General features: G+C 37.8%; 4 protein-coding genes and 3 long non-coding RNA genes across 8 annotated transcripts; 3 read left to right on the top strand and 4 right to left on the bottom strand.

Moving 5' to 3' along the window:
* Positions 1–355: 355 nt before the first annotated feature.
* LOC124311938 (neuropeptide FF receptor 2-like) lies at positions 356–2,041 on the bottom strand. The gene is made up of 7 exons (XM_046776305.1): positions 1,787–2,041; positions 1,435–1,719; positions 1,343–1,373; positions 1,097–1,275; positions 871–1,014; positions 627–800; positions 356–562 (listed from the first exon to the last, which is right to left on the bottom strand). The coding sequence occupies exons 2-7, from the start codon at positions 1,705–1,707 to the stop codon at positions 356–358; spliced, it is 1,008 nt and encodes a 335-aa protein (XP_046632261.1). The 5' UTR covers positions 1,708–1,719; positions 1,787–2,041.
* A 445-nt stretch (positions 2,042–2,486) lies between these two features.
* Positions 2,487–5,621, top strand: LOC124311061 (NAD-dependent protein deacetylase sirtuin-1-like). The gene is made up of 9 exons (XM_046775340.1): positions 2,487–2,632; positions 2,962–3,085; positions 3,149–3,410; positions 3,471–3,593; positions 3,663–3,856; positions 3,915–4,333; positions 4,404–4,521; positions 4,586–4,857; positions 4,922–5,621. The coding sequence occupies exons 1-9, from the start codon at positions 2,530–2,532 to the stop codon at positions 5,110–5,112; spliced, it is 1,806 nt and encodes a 601-aa protein (XP_046631296.1). The 5' UTR covers positions 2,487–2,529; the 3' UTR covers positions 5,113–5,621.
* LOC124311502 (eukaryotic translation initiation factor 4E-binding protein 1-like) lies at positions 5,474–6,706 on the bottom strand. 2 transcript variants are annotated; one of them, XM_046776030.1, is made up of 4 exons: positions 6,558–6,706; positions 6,240–6,393; positions 5,906–6,109; positions 5,474–5,846 (listed from the first exon to the last, which is right to left on the bottom strand). In XM_046776030.1, the coding sequence occupies exons 2-4, from the start codon at positions 6,382–6,384 to the stop codon at positions 5,800–5,802; spliced, it is 396 nt and encodes a 131-aa protein (XP_046631986.1). In that variant the 5' UTR covers positions 6,385–6,393; positions 6,558–6,706; the 3' UTR covers positions 5,474–5,799. The 2 variants fall into 2 exon arrangements, with proteins under 2 accessions (XP_046631986.1, XP_046631987.1); XM_046776031.1 differs by having other exon boundaries at positions 6,534–6,682.
* Positions 6,707–9,288: 2,582 nt separating this feature from the next.
* On the top strand, positions 9,289–10,778 carry LOC124311615. The gene is made up of 4 exons (XR_006910006.1): positions 9,289–9,554; positions 9,630–9,747; positions 10,073–10,171; positions 10,379–10,778. It is a non-coding gene; the product is annotated as an uncharacterized LOC124311615 (long non-coding RNA).
* A 1,980-nt stretch (positions 10,779–12,758) lies between these two features.
* Positions 12,759–13,862, top strand: LOC124311678. Its single transcript, XR_006910119.1, has 4 exons — positions 12,759–12,841; positions 12,914–13,108; positions 13,407–13,550; positions 13,617–13,862. It is a non-coding gene; the product is annotated as an uncharacterized LOC124311678 (long non-coding RNA).
* A 600-nt stretch (positions 13,863–14,462) lies between these two features.
* LOC124311677 lies at positions 14,463–16,180 on the bottom strand. The gene is made up of 4 exons (XR_006910118.1): positions 15,938–16,180; positions 15,647–15,767; positions 15,000–15,258; positions 14,463–14,933 (listed from the first exon to the last, which is right to left on the bottom strand). It is a non-coding gene; the product is annotated as an uncharacterized LOC124311677 (long non-coding RNA).
* A 1,335-nt stretch (positions 16,181–17,515) lies between these two features.
* On the bottom strand, positions 17,516–18,780 carry LOC124311348 (proteasome subunit beta type-5-like). Its single transcript, XM_046775801.1, has 5 exons — positions 18,582–18,780; positions 18,360–18,510; positions 18,058–18,299; positions 17,746–17,950; positions 17,516–17,684 (listed from the first exon to the last, which is right to left on the bottom strand). Exons 1-5 carry the CDS (start codon positions 18,717–18,719, stop codon positions 17,587–17,589), a joined length of 834 nt encoding a protein of 277 aa, XP_046631757.1. The 5' UTR covers positions 18,720–18,780; the 3' UTR covers positions 17,516–17,586.
* Between the last annotated feature and the right edge of the window lie 231 nt (positions 18,781–19,011).

The following is a 19,011-nucleotide window of genomic DNA, read 5'->3' on the forward strand; positions in this document are numbered from 1 at the left end:
AAAAAAAAATGTATAAATAAGTCCAAAAGACACCGAAGGCTAATACCAAAAAAAAAAAAAAAATAATCAATTAAATTTAAAAAAATAATTCTTTCAATGATACATGACTGCACTTATTCAAGATTCGTGTATTTTGTTCATTGATTCCATAATTAATAATAATATATAATATGATTTCTGTTCCACTGCAAATTTTGTTTCATGGAATGTCGTCATTGAATCAAATAGAGATCTAACGTGTTTGCCGTTAGATAAAGTCACAAATGTCAACGTTCCAATGTGTTTCACTAAATATTGTTTTTTGTTTTAGATGAGCTACAACTAAATCTAGACGTGAAAGGTAATTCAATTTGATTTAATTTGAATTGACTCGTCCTGTGTTTGATGCAGCGGAAATGGTGGCGGCCACCGGAGTGACACCCCATTTGAGCGACGGGAATTGTTTGGCGGCCGCTTTCTTGAAGTTATCGTTGCAGAATCCGTAAATGATAGGATTGATGGCTGTGTTTACACACATGACATAGCGCGTCGTGTACAACAAGGAGCGCAACCAATCTGGGATCTGTTTTATTGAAATGTTCAATCAATTGCCATTTTTTCGTGAATAATCAAAAGTCAATGCTCACGCTATTGATGCTGTTGCCCAGGACGATTTTATTTCGTACGATGATGGAAATGGTGAAAGGCAGGTAGCAGATGAAGAAGCCAATCAGAATGAAGAAAAGCATCCGAATGATTTTCTGACGCTGGGCCAACTGCTTCAATTGAATGACAGAGCAGGTCGAAGTCCGCGATTTCATCTGTAAACGTATTTGAAACCTGCTGCCCTTTTAACCAATCAAGAGGATGTAAAAGAAGCTGACTACATACAATAATGAAGATGAAAATGAATAAAACAGTCATGACGATGAGGGGAAACCAGACGAGAATAGCGTCGAGGGAGATGTAGTACACGAAAGAGAAGGAAGCGTTGTCGATGCACCAGGACTCCAATATATCCTTCCATTGTCGTTCCTGTGTGTCGAGCCAAATTGGCGGCGGCAGATGATAAAACTCTAAATAATTATGATCAATTTAAAATGCTTCTTGGTCGTACTTTATAGACGCGGGCTGCGATGAGTGGAGAGGCGATGGCCGCTGAAAGGATCCAGATGACTCCGCAAATAATGTAGGCTGCCGATTGGCCCATCCGCGGGCGGAATGGAAATGCGATGGCAAAGAAACGGTCAAAGCTTACGGCCAGCAAGCTGAAGACGTCTACCAACATCAGCATCACTATTGAAATTTTGAAATCGATATTAGATATGAATTATTTGTCAGTTATTTCTTTTTATGAAGTTACCTCTTAAAAATCCCTCGGTTCGACAAATAACCTTCCCAAAAATGTAATGGAAATTATAATTATTTGATAATAAAACTGACTGGTATTGAAACCTCTCCGAGAATGAACATCTGGTAGAGATCGATGATTAAAATAATCCACGGGATGAGTAGGATAGTTAAAAGATCGGCGATGGCCAAATTCCAAATGAAGATGTTGATGGAAGTGCGCAAAAATCGATTGGTGGCCATGAGGTAAACCACCAAACCGTTTCCAAGCAGACTGATGATAATGACAGGAACGAAGAATCCGATTTTCAAGGCGCACTCCCAGGTGGGACGGACAATCCACAAAGGAAATGGGAAGTTGACGTTTGAAAAATCCATTCCTGTGAAAGTCTTTTTGAAAAATTCACACGAACGACTTGAGTTTGGTTACGTGTGGGAAAACAATGAATTCACTTACATTGAAAAAAACGTAGTAATTCCTTGTCGGAAGGGTAAATCCAGCAACTGAGCTGCTGTTGTATATCAAGCCTGATCGTTCTCGACTGGAGTCAAGTACTTACCGGATCCCGCAGCACTAGTAATCCTCACACACTCAGCGCAATTGTTGTGACGCACGCTTTCAAACAAGAGCGGCCATATCGGGCGGCCCCGTGTGCCATGCCTATCAGATTTAATTAAGTTCGTCAAATCGCTAGACCGTGTTTTACAACTTTTGGGGCTCACCCCTATGCGTTTTGGTTTTATGGTCCACGAATATAAGTCAGTCAAACCTCGGGGTCGCTTCTCTAGTACAAATGCCATACGTGAATTATTTTCCCGATATCCATCGCGTAACCTCATTCGTGATGTTTAGTAGATCTTGAACTAATTTTTTTCTCAGGTACATTTGGTGATACTGCATATCTGATAAACCTCCTATTAAAAAAAATTATAACCAACAGTTCCTCCTTGCGAAAATCACATTGCCTTGTCTGAACCGCAACGTGCGGAAAGTGGACTAAGGTTGATATAAAAGCTCGGCAAGGAAAGGCCTTGAATTAATTCCCTTCCTATTTCATGTAACATGTCCTTGCGCATATTTTCTTCCGGTTTCGGGACGAATTCGATTCATACTGGCAACGCTGACCTGCCACCTGGCGGCCCGAAATTTGTGAAGAAGAAGAAGCGCCCTCTACCCCACGATCGACGGAAGACGAAGCAATGGCCGACGAACAAGGCGAGAACTTTCACAGTCCCGTAAAACGAAGCAGAACTTTGCTGCCGATTGACATCTCACAGTCCTTTATTGAGGGCCAACAGCTTTGTAAGTACCCGATTGATCGATTTCATTCATTTAATGTACTTGTGAACCTAATCAAAATTGTCAGCAAAAGATTGCATTCGGTTTTGAGGTAAATGGCCTTTTGCTTCGTTAGTGCGGCCATTGGCGGATGGGGGGGGGGAGGGGAGACGCCCTTCTTTTTGGTCGATTGCTGCGTTGCCAAAATTTTGGGGCGGCATGTTTGAATGTCATAACAGTGTGATAACACTTGTCAAATACTGTTTGGTTTCTTGAGTTGAAATTTCGTGATGGCTGTAGAGTTGATCCGTCTTGAGCTTACTTGAAATATTTTTTTTTTTTTAAATTTTCAGCAAATGATGCAGGACAACTAGGAAGCTGTGAAATGTTCAACGCTGGGGATTCAGGCTTCAGCGAGTTAACGTCTTTAGCCAGCAGCGAGGATGAAAATCTCACTAATGATTTACCATCTACCAGGTAATGTCTTCTTTCTATTGTGTACAAACATATGGTCCAACTTTATTGTTTATTTATTTGTAGCTATGCTTTGCCAGCCATTCAAGATGCTGATGATTCAATGGGCAATTTGGAGAAAGATGATGATACTTCCTCAGATAGTGATGTTTCAGACATTAGTGGGTTGAGTGACTTGAGCAATCATGACTGGGAGCCATCATCAGGGACAATGTCTTGGGTGCAACAACAGATGCTTCTTGGTACCAATCCTCGAACCATCCTGAATGAGTTGGTACCAAATGATGCTCAAATCCCCACTCATCTTGATGATGTCACACTTTGGAAGGTAAAATTATAAATTGGTAGCATTGTCAAGGCAACTAATCATAATTATTGAATAAAACAGATAATCGTGAATATTGTCAGTGAACCTCCAAGGCGGGAACGTTTACGCCACATAAATGCAATATCCGATGCCGTCAGATTACTCCGTAGCTGTAAAAAGATTCTAGTTCTTACAGGAGCAGGGGTAATAATTTTTCTTTTTTTTTTGTAATAAAAAAATTTACCTTATTATATTTGAACACAATTTTTTTAGGTTTCTGTTTCCTGTGGTATTCCTGACTTTCGTAGTCGTGACGGAATTTACGCTCGCTTAGCCGTCGACTTCCCTGACTTGCCCGATCCTCAAGCTATGTTTGATATCCATTACTTCCGAAAAGATCCCCGACCGTTCTTTAAATTCGCCCGAGACCTTTGGCCAGGACAGTTTACACCTTCTAAATGCCACAAGTAAACAAACTCTCTTGAAAATTTTGAAATTTCGCTAATGAAATGATATTTTGTTTAGGTTCATTCGTTTGCTAGAGAAACAAAACAAGCTTTTGCGCAACTACACGCAGAACATAGATACACTAGAACAACAAGCAGATATCGAAAGGGTTATCCAATGCCATGGCTCGTTTGCTACTGCTACTTGCCTGCGCTGCCAACATCGCGTCCCCTCGAACGAGATAGAAAAAGACATAATGGAACAACGCATTCCACTTTGTCCGAAATGCTCGGATGTGTCGAAAAATGAAGACGAGGCCAGTACATCGTCGTCGGTGGCATTATCGGCCCAGCCGATCATGAAGCCTGACATTGTTTTCTTTGGAGAAGGAATGCCAGACGAATTTCATCGCGCTATGGTACTCGATAAAGAAGAATGTGACCTGATAATCGTGATTGGGTCATCGCTCAAAGTCCGCCCTGTCGCACTCATCCCATGTAAGTTATTTTAAATGTCATCTTGTAACCTTAAAGTTCATGTGCAATAAGTTTCTCTTGATTCAAATAGGCGCCCTACCGAATCATGTTCCGCAAATTCTTATCAATCGCGAACCCCTCCGCCACATGGTCTTTGATGTTGAACTGCTTGGGGACTGCGATATTATCGTCAACCAACTGTGTCATTTGTAAGTATACAGTAATTTTCATCAGCCAAATTTGTTGTCTCACCAATCTTCTTGTAACAATCAGACTGGGTACACAATGGAAAGATGACATTTGTTACCGCGAACCTCTAACAGAGATCAGTCGCCTACCACCACGCCCCACTCCTTCTGTCGCCGTACCTGCACCCATTTTCCCCAAAAGAGATCAAGACGATCCTTTACGCCGGGACAGTGGGATGTCTACAGGAAGCTTAGAAATGGAATCAGCCGAGTCTGCTGATGTTGAACCAGTTACTCATGACATGACCGGATGGTGGGAGCCGCGAATCAAAGTGAATCTTGCCGATCAACTCCCAGGTAATTTATTTTTGTTCGGTTGTTGTCTATGTCATCTATATGCATTTCCTTGCATAAAATTCAGAAAACACTTATCTCACCGTCCAACCTGGTCGGTACCTGTTTCCTGGTGCTGAACTCTTCTATGACCCAGACGAAGAGGTAGAGTCTGATTCTGACTCATCCTCTGATTCCAGCGATTCGTCTGGGATTGATGGAGGAGATTCAACTCTACCTTTCCCGGAGCATGGAGTAAAAAGGAAAGCGATGGATTGACGACGTATTCCGAAGCAACGACAAAGCTTCTGTTTTTACCATTGTTATGTTAACAATATGGATTCTATTTAAAAGCTTCAAGCGTGTGTATATAGACGAAATCTCTCGATGGTATTTAGTATTTTTTTTCCTGTATTATGGATAAGGGGAAGTGGAATTTTCATTTTTCTGTGAAATCTTGGCAAGCTGTTCTGAAATGTTCAGTGCAATCTACCTCACCAATCTTCAAGAAATAATGGCCATTATCTATTGCACCTGCAGAAAGGTGGTCGGCTATGTCGGGTACCGGGAGAGGGTGAGCATGAACTATTGATTAAATTTAAAATTTTCTCCTTAAATTACTTTGCAACGTTCTACTAAATGTATGTATGTCTTGTCTGTATTCGCGTTTACACTTGTTCTGTATCCATCAATTTATTTGAAGCACAAAACAAATCCCCCACATAAAAAAAAAAACTTCTCCTTGAACCAAGAAGGGAAAATAAACCATGACTTCTTTTTCACTCTGATTTGATGTTCTAGTGAAATGTCATAAAAATCAACCATGTTAACTGGGAAAAAAAAAATTCAATGCTTCTTACAAGCAGAAAAATTGCATCACTTTATCTTGATTTAGAACTTGTTTGCTGACCAAGTTCAAAGAATATTGAAGTCTACAGATTATTTGCATTTGTACTTGAAACAAATTCAAATATCCATTTCGAATTGAGGTTCTTCCTGTTTCTTGTCTTCAACTGCAATAAAATTAAGTATTATTAGATATGAATTCATAAAAAAATTAGTTTCTAAAAACCTTTTTCAATTTCAACAGTTGGAAGCTCCACAGGTTTGTGCTGTACAGTAACATTTTTCTGCCCATTGATCAACTTGGACTTCTCTTTGTGAGGACTATCGCATGTGACACCAGGAATTACAGGCAAGTTTTTGGGTGGAGTCCTGGCAACAGGGGAATTGCGCATTTGCAGCAAGAAATTCCTATCATAGATAATCTTTGTACCTAAAGAAACGAAAGGTATGATGAATACGCTTAAGAATAAAAAACTAAAGAATAACTATTATTTTAGAAACCACACAGCTGTGCCTGTCATTAGGGCATGCCAGACATTATAACACCCATTCCTTAATACCTCCAGGAGTGGTTGAATACAGAGTTCCATTGGGTGTACTGGAGTAATCATGTGGTAATTGACTGGCATCATTGATGAGAATTCGTCTTGGGATGGCTTGACCTTGGGGTTGAGCGGCCTGGCGAGCAATTGGTGACGCTGACATTTTGGCAGTCTAAAAAGAAAAATAGTGATAACCAAAATAATGAACTACCGCGTGGCGATCAAACATATGGTGTGTTGCTATGCGAAGAGAAACTACCAAAATCTCATTATAACTAAATATTTAATGTTATGCATAGGACAACAACTTACTTAACACCATATGTCTCAACTTACGGCGTATAAATGAAGAAGGCGTATGGCAGGTGATCTGGAAAAATTAAAACTCAGTCTATTATTTACAACTGGAAAGTGCGTCGAAACTGGAGAGCAATACGTCGCAGGTCCAGCACGATATAACTCGATTTTTTACGCTAGGGAAATCGATTACTAGTTTTTACGAGCAGTACAATTACATATTTTAAGCGATAAAAATGATAACAAATATGTCTAAATGGACTTATTAATTTTTATTTTGGATAAGATAAAAAGATTTATAAATTAACTATGTGTACGCAAATACTATTTGGAAAATTACTGAAGTTTCACAACAAGCAGACTATGCAACAAGTTTCCAAGGCAAGCAGAAGAAACAGACAGACGACAACGTGCTTTTGCCAGCTTTTGCTTGTTTATCTCTTTTTGTTATACTGTTTTCTTTGATTTTGATCAAACCACGTTGAAATTTAGAGGAAAACTTTTATTTGAGAATCAGGATTTCACTTATCACTATTTAGTTTTAAAATAGAAGACCGATGCATAGATGCATTCATTTTATTTCAAGAGGAAAACTTCAACAATACTAAACTTCAACACTCACAATAAGCAGAAATAAAACGAGATAGGAATGTTTTACGCCATCTAGTTTCAATTTCATGAAATCTTTAAAAAATAAATATGATTTCAACCACATTTCTACGTTGAGATTGGATTTATGGATTTTTTTACTTGTTTGTGATTGTGACATACTCATAACATAATTGCATTATTCTGACATTTCTGAGGTGTCTGTACAACAGAGCGCTATAATTCTATAGCTCTGGGTACAACTACAACTCTATTATGTTACTCTGATGTACTCTGGCTGTCACTAAGTTAAGGTGGCAAAGTTGATGTGATCATTCTTCAATCCTTTCTTCATTATTCTTTATTGAAGTGTTGGCAGAGGGGTTTTCATGTTCTGGGCATCTGTGGGGGCAATTGGTTAACATGTGACTGTGAGTGTCGTGAGAGTGTTTTCACGTGAGCTACATTAGGATTTTGATCTTATGCTTTTCAACTTCACGGAGACGGAGTGACAGAAACCTCATCAACACTTAGCTGGGTTTTTGAGGCCATGGCTAGTTAAGAGGATAACAGTCCCGGTTAGGATAGGATAGGACGCCCTCCTCCCTCCCATTCCTCCCATTCTCCCCGTTTTTGCCTACCAAAAGACGGCGCCATGCTGCGTTGCCAGATAAATCGGCTAAATAAAACAGATGTGAAAGAGCCCTATAGCCAAATTCTTCATTCTACATGAACAGAACACTGAACTTTCTTTTTCTTCGAGACGCTGTCCGAGAAGGTTACCTAAACCATGGGCTTATGGAGGGTCACTTTCTTAAGTTCTTTCCTCATATTTTTCTTCAATGGTAATTCCTGTTTTTTTCATCAAGGTTACTGAATTTAAATTTTGTGTGTTTCGTGTGGTTACTTGAATTATGTTGTATGTTTGAAACCTTTGTCTGATAGTAATTGAGTTTTTTATTTTTCCATTAACAGCCTGGTGTGAGCTTATTCATTGCATTACTTGCACGTGATCGCTGCCTCGTCATGAATAGAGTCTACTATTTTGCAAGACGAATGAGATGAAAAGAGGAAATTCGAAAAGGTAATTAAATCGCACAAGTAGGCTAAATTGATAAGGCTATCAAGTAGTATTTTTAGCATTTTCTTCTTGATGTCGAAGACAAGTGACATCTTATTTTGGACTCCCATGTAAGACGGCTTTTGTTAAAAGTTTTGTTAGTTCATAATTAAACACAACCAACAGGGTTGGAATTTTCTTAAATAAAGTCTACAAATGTGTGCCACTTGTGTGTGTAGTGTGATTGCTTAGAATTCACTAAGGTTGTAGATTGAACTCTTTGTATCTATTTGTCAAGTACTTACTGCTCCTAAATAAGACCTTGTGAAAAAAAGTCGGGTTGTGAAGAGATGAGAAATATTGATCAAGTGGAGCATTCCTTTGTTTTCTTTTAATAATTGAAAATATCATTGGTTTATTCATTTCTTTTTGTTTTGTAGGTTTCCTTGTTCAGTTTGAGCTGTTAATGGTGTTGTCTGGTGTTTAATTGAGAGATGGCCCTGAGATGGATGATCCAACGGCTGAGCCTTTTCTCACATCATCTTTTTCAATGGAGTTGTTGTCTGAGTTGGTTTAGCTTGGCCATTACAGGCAACTTTCTCTCTCGACATGGTAATAGTTCCTACCTTTATTCCTTAAGATTATTAAATTTAAATATTTCCTGTGGGCAACTTACAGGGATCATGGCTTGTAACTTTCATTCTTCTATAAAAATCTCAAAGGTAATTTAGTTTTTAGTTCATTAGGGTTTCTGAATGTACAAATGATTAGAAAGTTGATTAAAGAATAGTTGTAAAATATATTTGTCAATCTGTCATGCCTATGATATATTTTGTTTCTCATAGTCTTATCCCATCCCAGCAGACTTTTTTGTCTCTGTTTGGGGTTGTCAAGTAATAGTAAATGTAGATAATAAAATTTTTGTTACATAGTACCTTGTTCTTGTATAGTAATTAAGTTTTTTTTTTTTTTTTTTAGGATTAACGGCTTGGTGAGGCAGAGCTTTTTCATGTCGGTGGAATGTCCACATGGACTTGATGCAGCCAACTGGTGAAGGGTGTTCATTACTTTTAAAAAATGTTTTAAAGAAAAATATTTGCTGTACATTATGACCATGTGCTGGTGTGGGGAAGTGCTGCATGCTGTCTGGTGTTGGTTTGAATTATTTTCATTTCTTTAACTGTTAAGTACTTGAATCATTCATTTTATATTTGTTGTCTGAAGCTCAACTTGAAAGTTTTGTTTTTCTTTGTAAATCTTTCATTGGAATTTGTTTTCACAAATCTAACTGTCATCAGTTTACTGATGTTCTTTTGCTCTGTAGGTTTACATAGTCAGATGTATGAGCTAATTAATGCGTTGCCCTTTGGTGTGCAGTTCATGTTAGGGTAAGATTCCTATTTCTTATCTGTTGATGAATTTGAGAAATCGGCAAAGTTTAGGCCTTCATTACTGTCATGCAGGTGGCTTTGTTGCAGCCAGCCAGTGGAAGGAAGTTCAAGTTGAGCTGTAGCTTGTTGTAGCAGGCAACAATGCTTGTGTTATTCTGAAATGTAATATCAATGAAAACATCTTGAATAGGTAATTTAATTGTGATATTTGGTTGTAACTGGGGAAGCTTCAAAAAGTCTATCTAAATATTATATCGGGTTTAGAGTTTTTCTGGAAAGATAATTGCTTGCTCAACTAGCTTTTGCTTGATTGTAATTTTCTTATTGATTTAACTGGAACATTGTATTCCTTTTTCCAAAACTTCTGAAGCAATTTCTTGCGATTTTAAACATTAGTTGCTGCTATTTTTAATTTAAACTTGGAGACTTTTCTTTCTTGTCTTCCACTACATGTTTTTCTTTTACAGCTGGTACACATTCAAATTTTAATTAATGATTTTTCTTTTTCCCAACAGGACTTGGTGGCAATATGATCATCAATCTGCTTAATGCAATTATGGTTAACAAGAAGTGGAGTAGTAAGACTAGAAGAAGAGTTGCAAGAAAAAGAAATGGTAATTCGACTTGAGACATTATTTGTGACTTTGGAAACGTCTAGTTTTTTATTGAATGTTGTGTCCTGTCGAAAAATCAACTCAGGAAATAAGTGATGGTACCTTGCTTTATAAGCAGACCCTTGATTATTTTATTAACAAAAAGTTAAAAGACAAATTCATTGTTTTCCTGTCTACTTAGTATAATATCCCTGTTTCTTCTCATAGGTCTCGGCGTAATTGTGCAGTCGTTTTGCAGTCTGCCTCCCGTTGAAGCTGTTGCTATCCTGAAGTTGTGATGCTGGTGTTACCCCAAAGCTGATGTTGGTGTTATCAAGTTACTGTGCCAGTTCGATTTGGGTTGAGTAATATCATATCGATGTAGAATGTGATTGTAGTGACCTTAAGCTATTTTGTTATCAAATGGTTGGTTGTTGCCAATTGTTATGGTATGTCGCAATCTGATGTTAGTTTAGACACTCCTGATATTTATCTCACCCATATGTATTTTAAATATTTCTGTAGAGTTCTCAGAAGTTAATTTGCAATATTTCGCTGTGCGTTGAAAATTTATACTTTATGTATAAATCACGATATGTAAATGTTTGAACAAATAAAAATACAATCAATATTATTTAACTAACATATTTACCAATTTAATTAAATAAAAAATAAATTTTTATAATTACAAATAATAAATCATTAAATTTAATTAAATTATTTAAATTAATTAAATTAATACAATTAAACTTGATTTAATTAAGTTAATTAAATTAACTCAAAATTTCCCATTTTGGCCAAAATAGTTGCAATTTAATAAACAAAACGTCCGGTACAAGACAAATGTTGTTCTGTGCAAATTTTAAAGCAGTTTATACCCAAATAAAACAAACCTAACAAACTCCTTTTGTTTCATTTGGGTGATAAATCTGCTTTGGAAACTCACACACAATCAAGACAGGGGAGACACTGCCTTGATTGACTACCTGGCCAATGGTTAAGAGAAACCGGAAAAAGAGCGAAGAGTTGAGGAACAGATATTACGAGAGCAATTAATCATAGTAGGCTTCCGGCTTAGGCATCTGAATTACAGCTTTCTCTTATCAGTTTTCACCAATGGATGAAGTCCATGATAAGTAGCAAAGGAGTTACCCTGTAGGCAGAATGAACATTTTATTAGGATGACAATATTTTCAAATGAGATTTTAGCAAAAGAAAGCAATACCTCAAATGAAGAGGGCATGTATAAGGAAGTAAAAAGGGATGTTGAAGGGTAGCAGCAAACGGGTTACCAAACAAAGGTCCTTGTTGACTGTATAGTCATTGTCCCTTTTCTTCAAAGGGCATGACTTCTCATTAACTCTGTCATGCAAAATTAGAAACCTGTAAATAACATATAAAAAATATATAATTTGTGTCATCAATGTGATTGATGTCTATGATCTAAAAGAATAATTATACTTAAACATTAGATAGACGTTGGTGCAGAACAACATTTAAAATAAACTTTAGACTGCAACAGAAAGGTTCAGTGACATGAAAAATAAACTTACACAAAAAAACACCAATCAGAGGTTCTCTAGAAGATGGAATGAGAGATTGGTCCATTCTAGGGTTGGTGAAAGTCCAAAAAATCAGCCGATAATTATGATGAATCCTAATCAAAGATGAGAACAATATATATTTCCGCAGTACTTGATTAAGCTATTGTTGGTTGTTACCTCTGTCATTTGGATGACACATTCAGTAGGATCCCAGGATTTACAGCAATAGTTGACATGCCCCTTTCACATTTTCTCCTGGAAATGAATGAGAAATATTAGGGTTAGGGTTATTAAACACATACACGGAAAAGAACACAACAGATGCCCAACAAATTCCATACAAAATATATCCAATTCACCAACAAATTCATTGGTAATTCTTGAAGAAAATAGCTCTATCTATCTATTAGACACGTCCAAAACTCACTATCTAAATGACCGGCTATAGATAGTCAAAAAAGTAATCAAAAATACCATTTCTGTTTACTTCATTTGGCAAGGAGTCTTTAGAATTGTACAGAGAGTAGAGCTCACTTGCTAGTTTTATGCAAATTTTCCGGAAGTATACCGGAAGTAGGCGATAGCGCCTCAACCATTGAGCTGCCGACAAAATAAACCAAATATTCGTGATCTACGTGAAATTTGGGGTCGATTATGTGTAATTTAAACGAAATCCAGATTTTGGCCAAAATCGAGAATTTTCCTGAACACTTTCAGGAAAACTTTCGGGAAAATTTTCAAAACCGGAAGTACGAAAACGTACAAAAGAAAACATGAACTTTACCACAAATTTGACGAGGATCACGAATATGTGGTTATTTTGTGCGTCGAATGAATATTCACTGAACTACTGACTGAAATGAGAAAACCGGAAGTGGAAAAAAAACACATTATTAAAAATCTAACAAGTGAGCTTTGTTGCTGAAACAGAAACTGACATTTATCACTCAACATTTTTTTGAAGTAGCATTGAGAAAATTCTACAGAGATGTGCAAAGTAAGCGTATTTAAACTGTGTGGAAAATGATCAAAAGCTATGCTGTCTAGCGTCAGAAAGAAGAAACGTTCAACAGTAACATGAAAACAATGTCCGATCTAGCTCTTTGACATTCAATTGAAAATTTGAAAGAACTGGCAAACAAAGCATGTAGGTAACAAATAACTTTGATACTCACGCAATATTGTCCATGCAAAATTTCATCAATAATCCACCACGCAGCATCACAAATCACAAAATACGAAATCCCCAAGGTGATATTGAACGCCACTTCAACTTCTACAGTAGCCTACACTGAAGAGAAGGCACTCAAGACAGATATCCGTTCATGTTGTCTGCAAGTGATTCCAGATTAATGACGTTTCGGCACCTGGGCAACAGTGCTGGACAGTGGATTGCTGAAAGGGAAAACACCCGGTTGATAAGGTAAAAACCTGCCAGTTATTCAGAATGTGTTTCTATTCATTGTGGCATTCTACTAAGCTACATACTACAAGGCCACATCAAATGTAAAGTCAATCAATCACCAATGATGGTGAAGATGAAAAATCCTTTCCACACCTATATCTGACAACAACAGCATGTTCCTGGCTCATTTGATCCTCACTCTAGGGACTGGGCGTCTAATTTAATTAATAATCACCTGTATCACCCCTTTAGCTTTATTTCTGTCATTCTGCACTTAACCTTACCTGTGATAAATTTCTTCTGTAAGTTTCGATGGCCATTGATAATTGGAGAGCAGCATTGGAATGTGACAGCTTGTCTGGCTTCGTCTGGTCCTAAGTTACACAATACAAAACACATTGTAATTAAGTTACAAACAAAAATGTAAACAAATTTAGATTAGGATTTTTAGGTAAGTTGGACTGTGTTTAATCAGTAGACAACACAACATATAGCTAATGGTTCTTGTTGCTTTCAGACTTAATGTTTCAGCTTAAATTTCAGCTGAAGTTTTCGTGTGACTTAGGTGCTTGTGACAATAGAAATCAAGTTATCCAATCCAATAATGCAAACTATGTCTTCCAAAACTAAATACTTTAAATAGTTTCTACTGTCATTAAATTTGTATGATAATATTTCAGGTTAACTTCCCTTGTCAAATTTTGGTAAAATCTTCAAGATATTAATGCCTTCCCCAGATGCAATTCTTTGCTGCTATCTCTTCTCTTTTGTAGATAACAGCTAAATAATGCTGTCACTCAAGAGGTTGTGGTGACCGCCACTTAGTTCTAATTTAGGACAATGTAACATTGATAGATTTGAGGTATTATTTCTTGCTGTTGCCATATATAGTTTGAAATTTATAACTAAATATTCTCGCCTTTCAAGGCGAGATTCTCACAATCGTTATAGTTGTTTGGAAACTGACAGCACTAACCAACGCTCACGGGTGGGCACTCAGCACTCATCACCCATTGGGATAGTCTGTAGCAGTCCGGAGGATGAGGAGGGCCCTGGTCGAACGAGGACTTAGGCGATTTGATGAAAACTTCTGGAGCATCAAGAGTCTAACCTGTAAATCTTCCATGTCTAATTGTTCCCTAGCTAAAATGGCTTCGCACCCTTGCACACTCTTCTTCCTTTCCAGGTAATTCTCTGGCACAATCAATCAATACAGTTTTTCTTCTTTCTTGATTGACTACATGTGAGAGTTTAAACAAATAGACTAGCATTTAGGCATGCAATGAGGAAATGAATAAACTTTTTCAAATTATACATGTTTGTTAATAAAAAACATTTAATTAAAACTACTATAATGGTTTATATTTTATTTTCCATATTCAATTTTATTTACTAAACAAACCGTTCGGTTCAAGACGCAGCTAATCAAAGCAGGGGGAGACGCTGCCTCGATTGACTGGCCCAGGAAGATTGCCCGGCCGTGGTTAAGAGAAACCGAAAAAAGAGCGAAGAGAGCCGAGGAACAGTTATTACAAGAGCAATTAATCTTAGTAGGCTTCCGGCTTAAACTCATGACCCTCCCAACAGATTTCATCGAATCATACACCTTGCAAGTCCCCGTTCGACCAGTCCACTTCCTTCCTCCTGGTTGTCGCCGCGAGTGAGTGCCCACCGGCGGGCGTTGGTTAGTTAGGGAAACGGGGCCACTGAAGAAGGGCCCAGATATGCACTTGTAATTGACCTACATCTAAAAAATGTATTGACGAGTCTTGAATTTCAGCACCTCAGTTTCACCAATGGATCGTATCTATGGGTTCGGCAGCAAACGATTGAACTGAAATGAGAAGGGAAATTTTAACTAAAAGTCAATAATTGAATGAGACTGTACATCAAGCATTACCTCAACGCCGGTAGCAAGAGACGGCATAACGACAAAACGGAGCCGATAAAATAAGCCCGACAGCCATCAGGAAACAATGACTATGTTACCCAACTGTTCAACACTTCATAGACACTAACATAGACAAATGACACATTTAAGTGTGATGTTGAACTGCAAGTCTGCACAAGCTCCATTTCAGAGCATCTCTCAACTAGAAAGGGACTGCAAAACCACTGTATCTCTGTACTCCAAACAGCATCAAACTGACCATGAACTCCTACAAAGCAAACGAACATTAGCGAACCAATAACATTTTGAAATGTGAGATAAAGGGTGTAAATACATTTTACTTAATTTAAAACTAATTTAAATTGAAAAAGAAACAAGGAAAGAATTCTGTGCATCTACTTCCAATCTGTTATAAAAACTTTGGTAATACTGAGTGGGAACTTTGTTCTAGTATGATTGGAAGAAAATTGTTAACTCAGTGTAAGCTGACCAACAATGTGGCTATCTTTGAATGGAAACAATTATTTGGAAAGAAGAAATATTACCAATAATTTTCTACATCACATCAGAGTTAAACTTGTCAGTTGAATACAAAATTGAAAGAAACCAAACCACAAGACTTCCCAAGTTACAACCAATGATATCAATCATAATACCAATTCAAGATGTCTTCCTGCAGTGACACTTTGGGATAACACCAGCTTGATAAACTGCGTGCAGCAGCAGCACCTGCAGCTCAACTTGACTCAATCACACCTTTTACCAGCTGGCTGCAAGCTGCAACCAAACCACATTAATGACATATAACATACCCACAAAGCTCAAAATTTGTCATGTTCTCAATTTCTGCAACAGTTGACTAGTTGAGCAAAGGGATCTCCGAACTGAACATAAACTAATAAAATCTATTGCATTGCAAGGAAAATTGATCAACAAAATTACTTTACCAGCTCTTAAAGTGTTTCTGCACGAGATGAGACGTTGTCGTACGGTAAATAAAGCCATATACTATGGTAGGTAAGGTAACAATGGATGACATTTTCGGCAAAATGGACAGCAGTTTCTACACACGTCGAATATTTTTTCGTATAACATCACTAGTGTTCCGTTCCGTATAACATCACTAGAATTAGGAATACCTTTATAATCGGTTAAATCTATTGCCACGGCACGACATCAGCGTCTCGCGGTCTCTCGGAAACAAATCCCTCGAAGACACTCGCGTCACCTGGTGGCTGGGGGACATGATTTTAGCCACCTGGCACCTACCTGCAGCTAAAACCCAAAAGATTCCTCCACGATTAACAATTTAACACGTTTGACTGTACACATGCTGTACAGAACGGATGGAATGGTGGATTGCTTTTCGAACTCTGTTTCCGAAGCTTCACACATCACATAAAAATAAATCTGATGAGATTATAGGGTATAGACCTTATTCCAATCAAAAGGTATGGGTCAAGCCGACCCCTTTGCGTCGCGTTGCAGTGTGAAGGGGTGACGTGAACAGCAGATTTTTATTTGGCTCGCCCGATGTGGTTTGCGCATAGGCTTGTCGGGTTAATCGTGCCCGAGGGAAGAATAGGGAAAGGAAAGAATGAAAAAAAGAGGGGACCAGACTTTCCTTTCCTCCCTATTCTTCCCTCGGGCACGATTAACCCGACAAGCCTATGCGCAAACCACATCGGGCGAGCCAAATAAAAATCTGCTGTTCACGTCACCCCTTCACACTGCAACGCGACGCAAAGGGGTCGGCTTGACCCATACCTTTTGATTAGAATAAGGTCTATGGAGGTATGTAGTATGGGGGTCAAGACAAAAAATAAAACTTACAATTTTCTGAGGAAAAGAACATTTTTCCTGACTGGCAATGGAACACAGGAGAAAAGCCGCGATGTTTTTTTTTTTAATTTGCTTACTTTCGACGGAGAAAACGGGGCAACTTACTGTAAAAGATTGGGCCTGAGCCTTAGCTGCAACAGAACTCAAAATGTTTAAAACATTGTTAAACTAACGATTATATAACTGTGATTATGTGTCAGTTACACAATCATTTTTATGGACCACATCTTAAAGTCTTAACTAATATATACGAGTAATACGACGAGTAGTTTCTTATTACCTTTTTCTCATTTGAATGTTCTTTTAAAAGCTGAACTGCGGTTAAGTATTCCGCCCTCTGCAACACGCATGATGAAACAACAAACAAACATGCCCTCTGAACGTGGATGACGACGAGGATTACATTCCTATAGGTTTCAAATATTGACAAACGAATTAGTAAATTGACGAGAGATTTACTTCTTTTCCCCATGAAAATTATTGACACCCTTTTTCGGTTCATGTGTACGTACATACACTCCATTGAGCTTTAGCATGAAAATATTAACATTCACACATCATATATATACAAGAGTAGGTTTACTTGCACAAAACAGGTACTTAATCTATCGTTTCCTTCAACTGTTACATACCGAGGATAAACAGTTTCCGTTTTAACTCCAAATTATATAATTGCTATAACATAGGGTTTCATTCAATGTATTTCTTATTTGTTAATGAAGATGTTCAGATTGTATGAAAATGGGAAAAAAAATTATTTGGATTTACGCTCAGCTTCTTCGTACTGATAATGAAGCTCCGTGCAATCTTGTTCAGAAATTTTGACCCATCCGGTACTCTTAATGTGATACACTAAAAACAACAGAACTATAATTATTTTTCTTTTAATAAATAACTTTGTACAATTAATTACCTCGAATAATACCACCGCTGCTAGCATCACGATAGGTTGCGTGATAGATGGCTCTACGACCCAGTTCATAAGCCTCTTCATCTGTAAGGTCATTTCTGTAGCCAGAATCAAGCACACCATATGCATAAAGTGATCCTGATCCAACAGAAAATACCTGCCCTGGAGTTCTGGTTCCATCATTATCAACATAGTACAAACCAGGACCCTAACAATTAAGGCAAAATTAGAGAAAATTTGTGTGAGTTGAAACCAAATATAGTAAGGTTAATTAGAAGAATGTCATAATTTCATAAATATATAATATATATATACCTTTTTGTCCCACCCTGCAATCATGACTCCCATACTAAGTCCCATGCCTTTGTAGTTATATACCATGTTCACAAGCAGTTTAGATGCAGCAGCCACAGAAATACGTTCTTTGTTGCGAAGTTCATAAAGTCTGCACTGCTTTGAAAGGACACGCTCCCAATAAGTGCAATCAGCAGCACCACCAGCCATAGTTCCAAGTAAAAAGTCATTGATTTCAATGATTTTTTTCACTGAGCCAGATCCTGTGGGGTTAGAAAAATACAATTAACAATGGACTCACTGATGAAAAATAATATATTTACCAATGTATTGTCCTCCAGTTGCTCGAGAATCTACAGCAAGGACAATTCCTCCCTGGTATTTAAAACCAAGTGTTGTGGTACCATGATCATAGTTTATCTTCATTTCTCTGCCATTTTCATCAACAGGGTTCTTGCTGTATGTGTTACTTGGCTAAAATTAAAAACATTACATTAAGATTGAGAAATAATGCTAAAACTGACAAATTCAATGTGTGAACTTACGCAACCCAATGGTGGCAAGGCTAATTGACAAGGGTTCCCAATGGTGTTTAGAGACGTCATAACGCCTTCTAGTTCGTCATTTTCAGTGCTTTTGAAGTTTGAACGAGAATTAATTCCGCAAATTTCAAAGAGAGCCATGACTGTGCATTCACTTCAATGTTCTGAAGAAAAGTTGACAAGATGATAAGCCAATGCAAACTCCAAAGTGAAGTTGCGCTACAGTTTGATAAATATACGCTACATTTTTCGAATCTGTACCCAGAGACCAGAGTTGCTGTGCCCGCCGTGTGGCGCGGCCAGCGGGCTAGTTGCGGCGATGCCGACCGTGCGAGAACCGTTTTTCATTCTACATTTTTTACGTTTTATACCATGACCAGTTAGTTACCTTGATAACTCAGAGTAAAAGGTAATATAATAAATAATAATTATT

This window comes from Daphnia pulicaria, chromosome 8, assembly GCF_021234035.1.
Source record: "Daphnia pulicaria isolate SC F1-1A chromosome 8, SC_F0-13Bv2, whole genome shotgun sequence".
NCBI lineage: Eukaryota > Metazoa > Arthropoda > Branchiopoda > Diplostraca > Daphniidae > Daphnia > Daphnia pulicaria.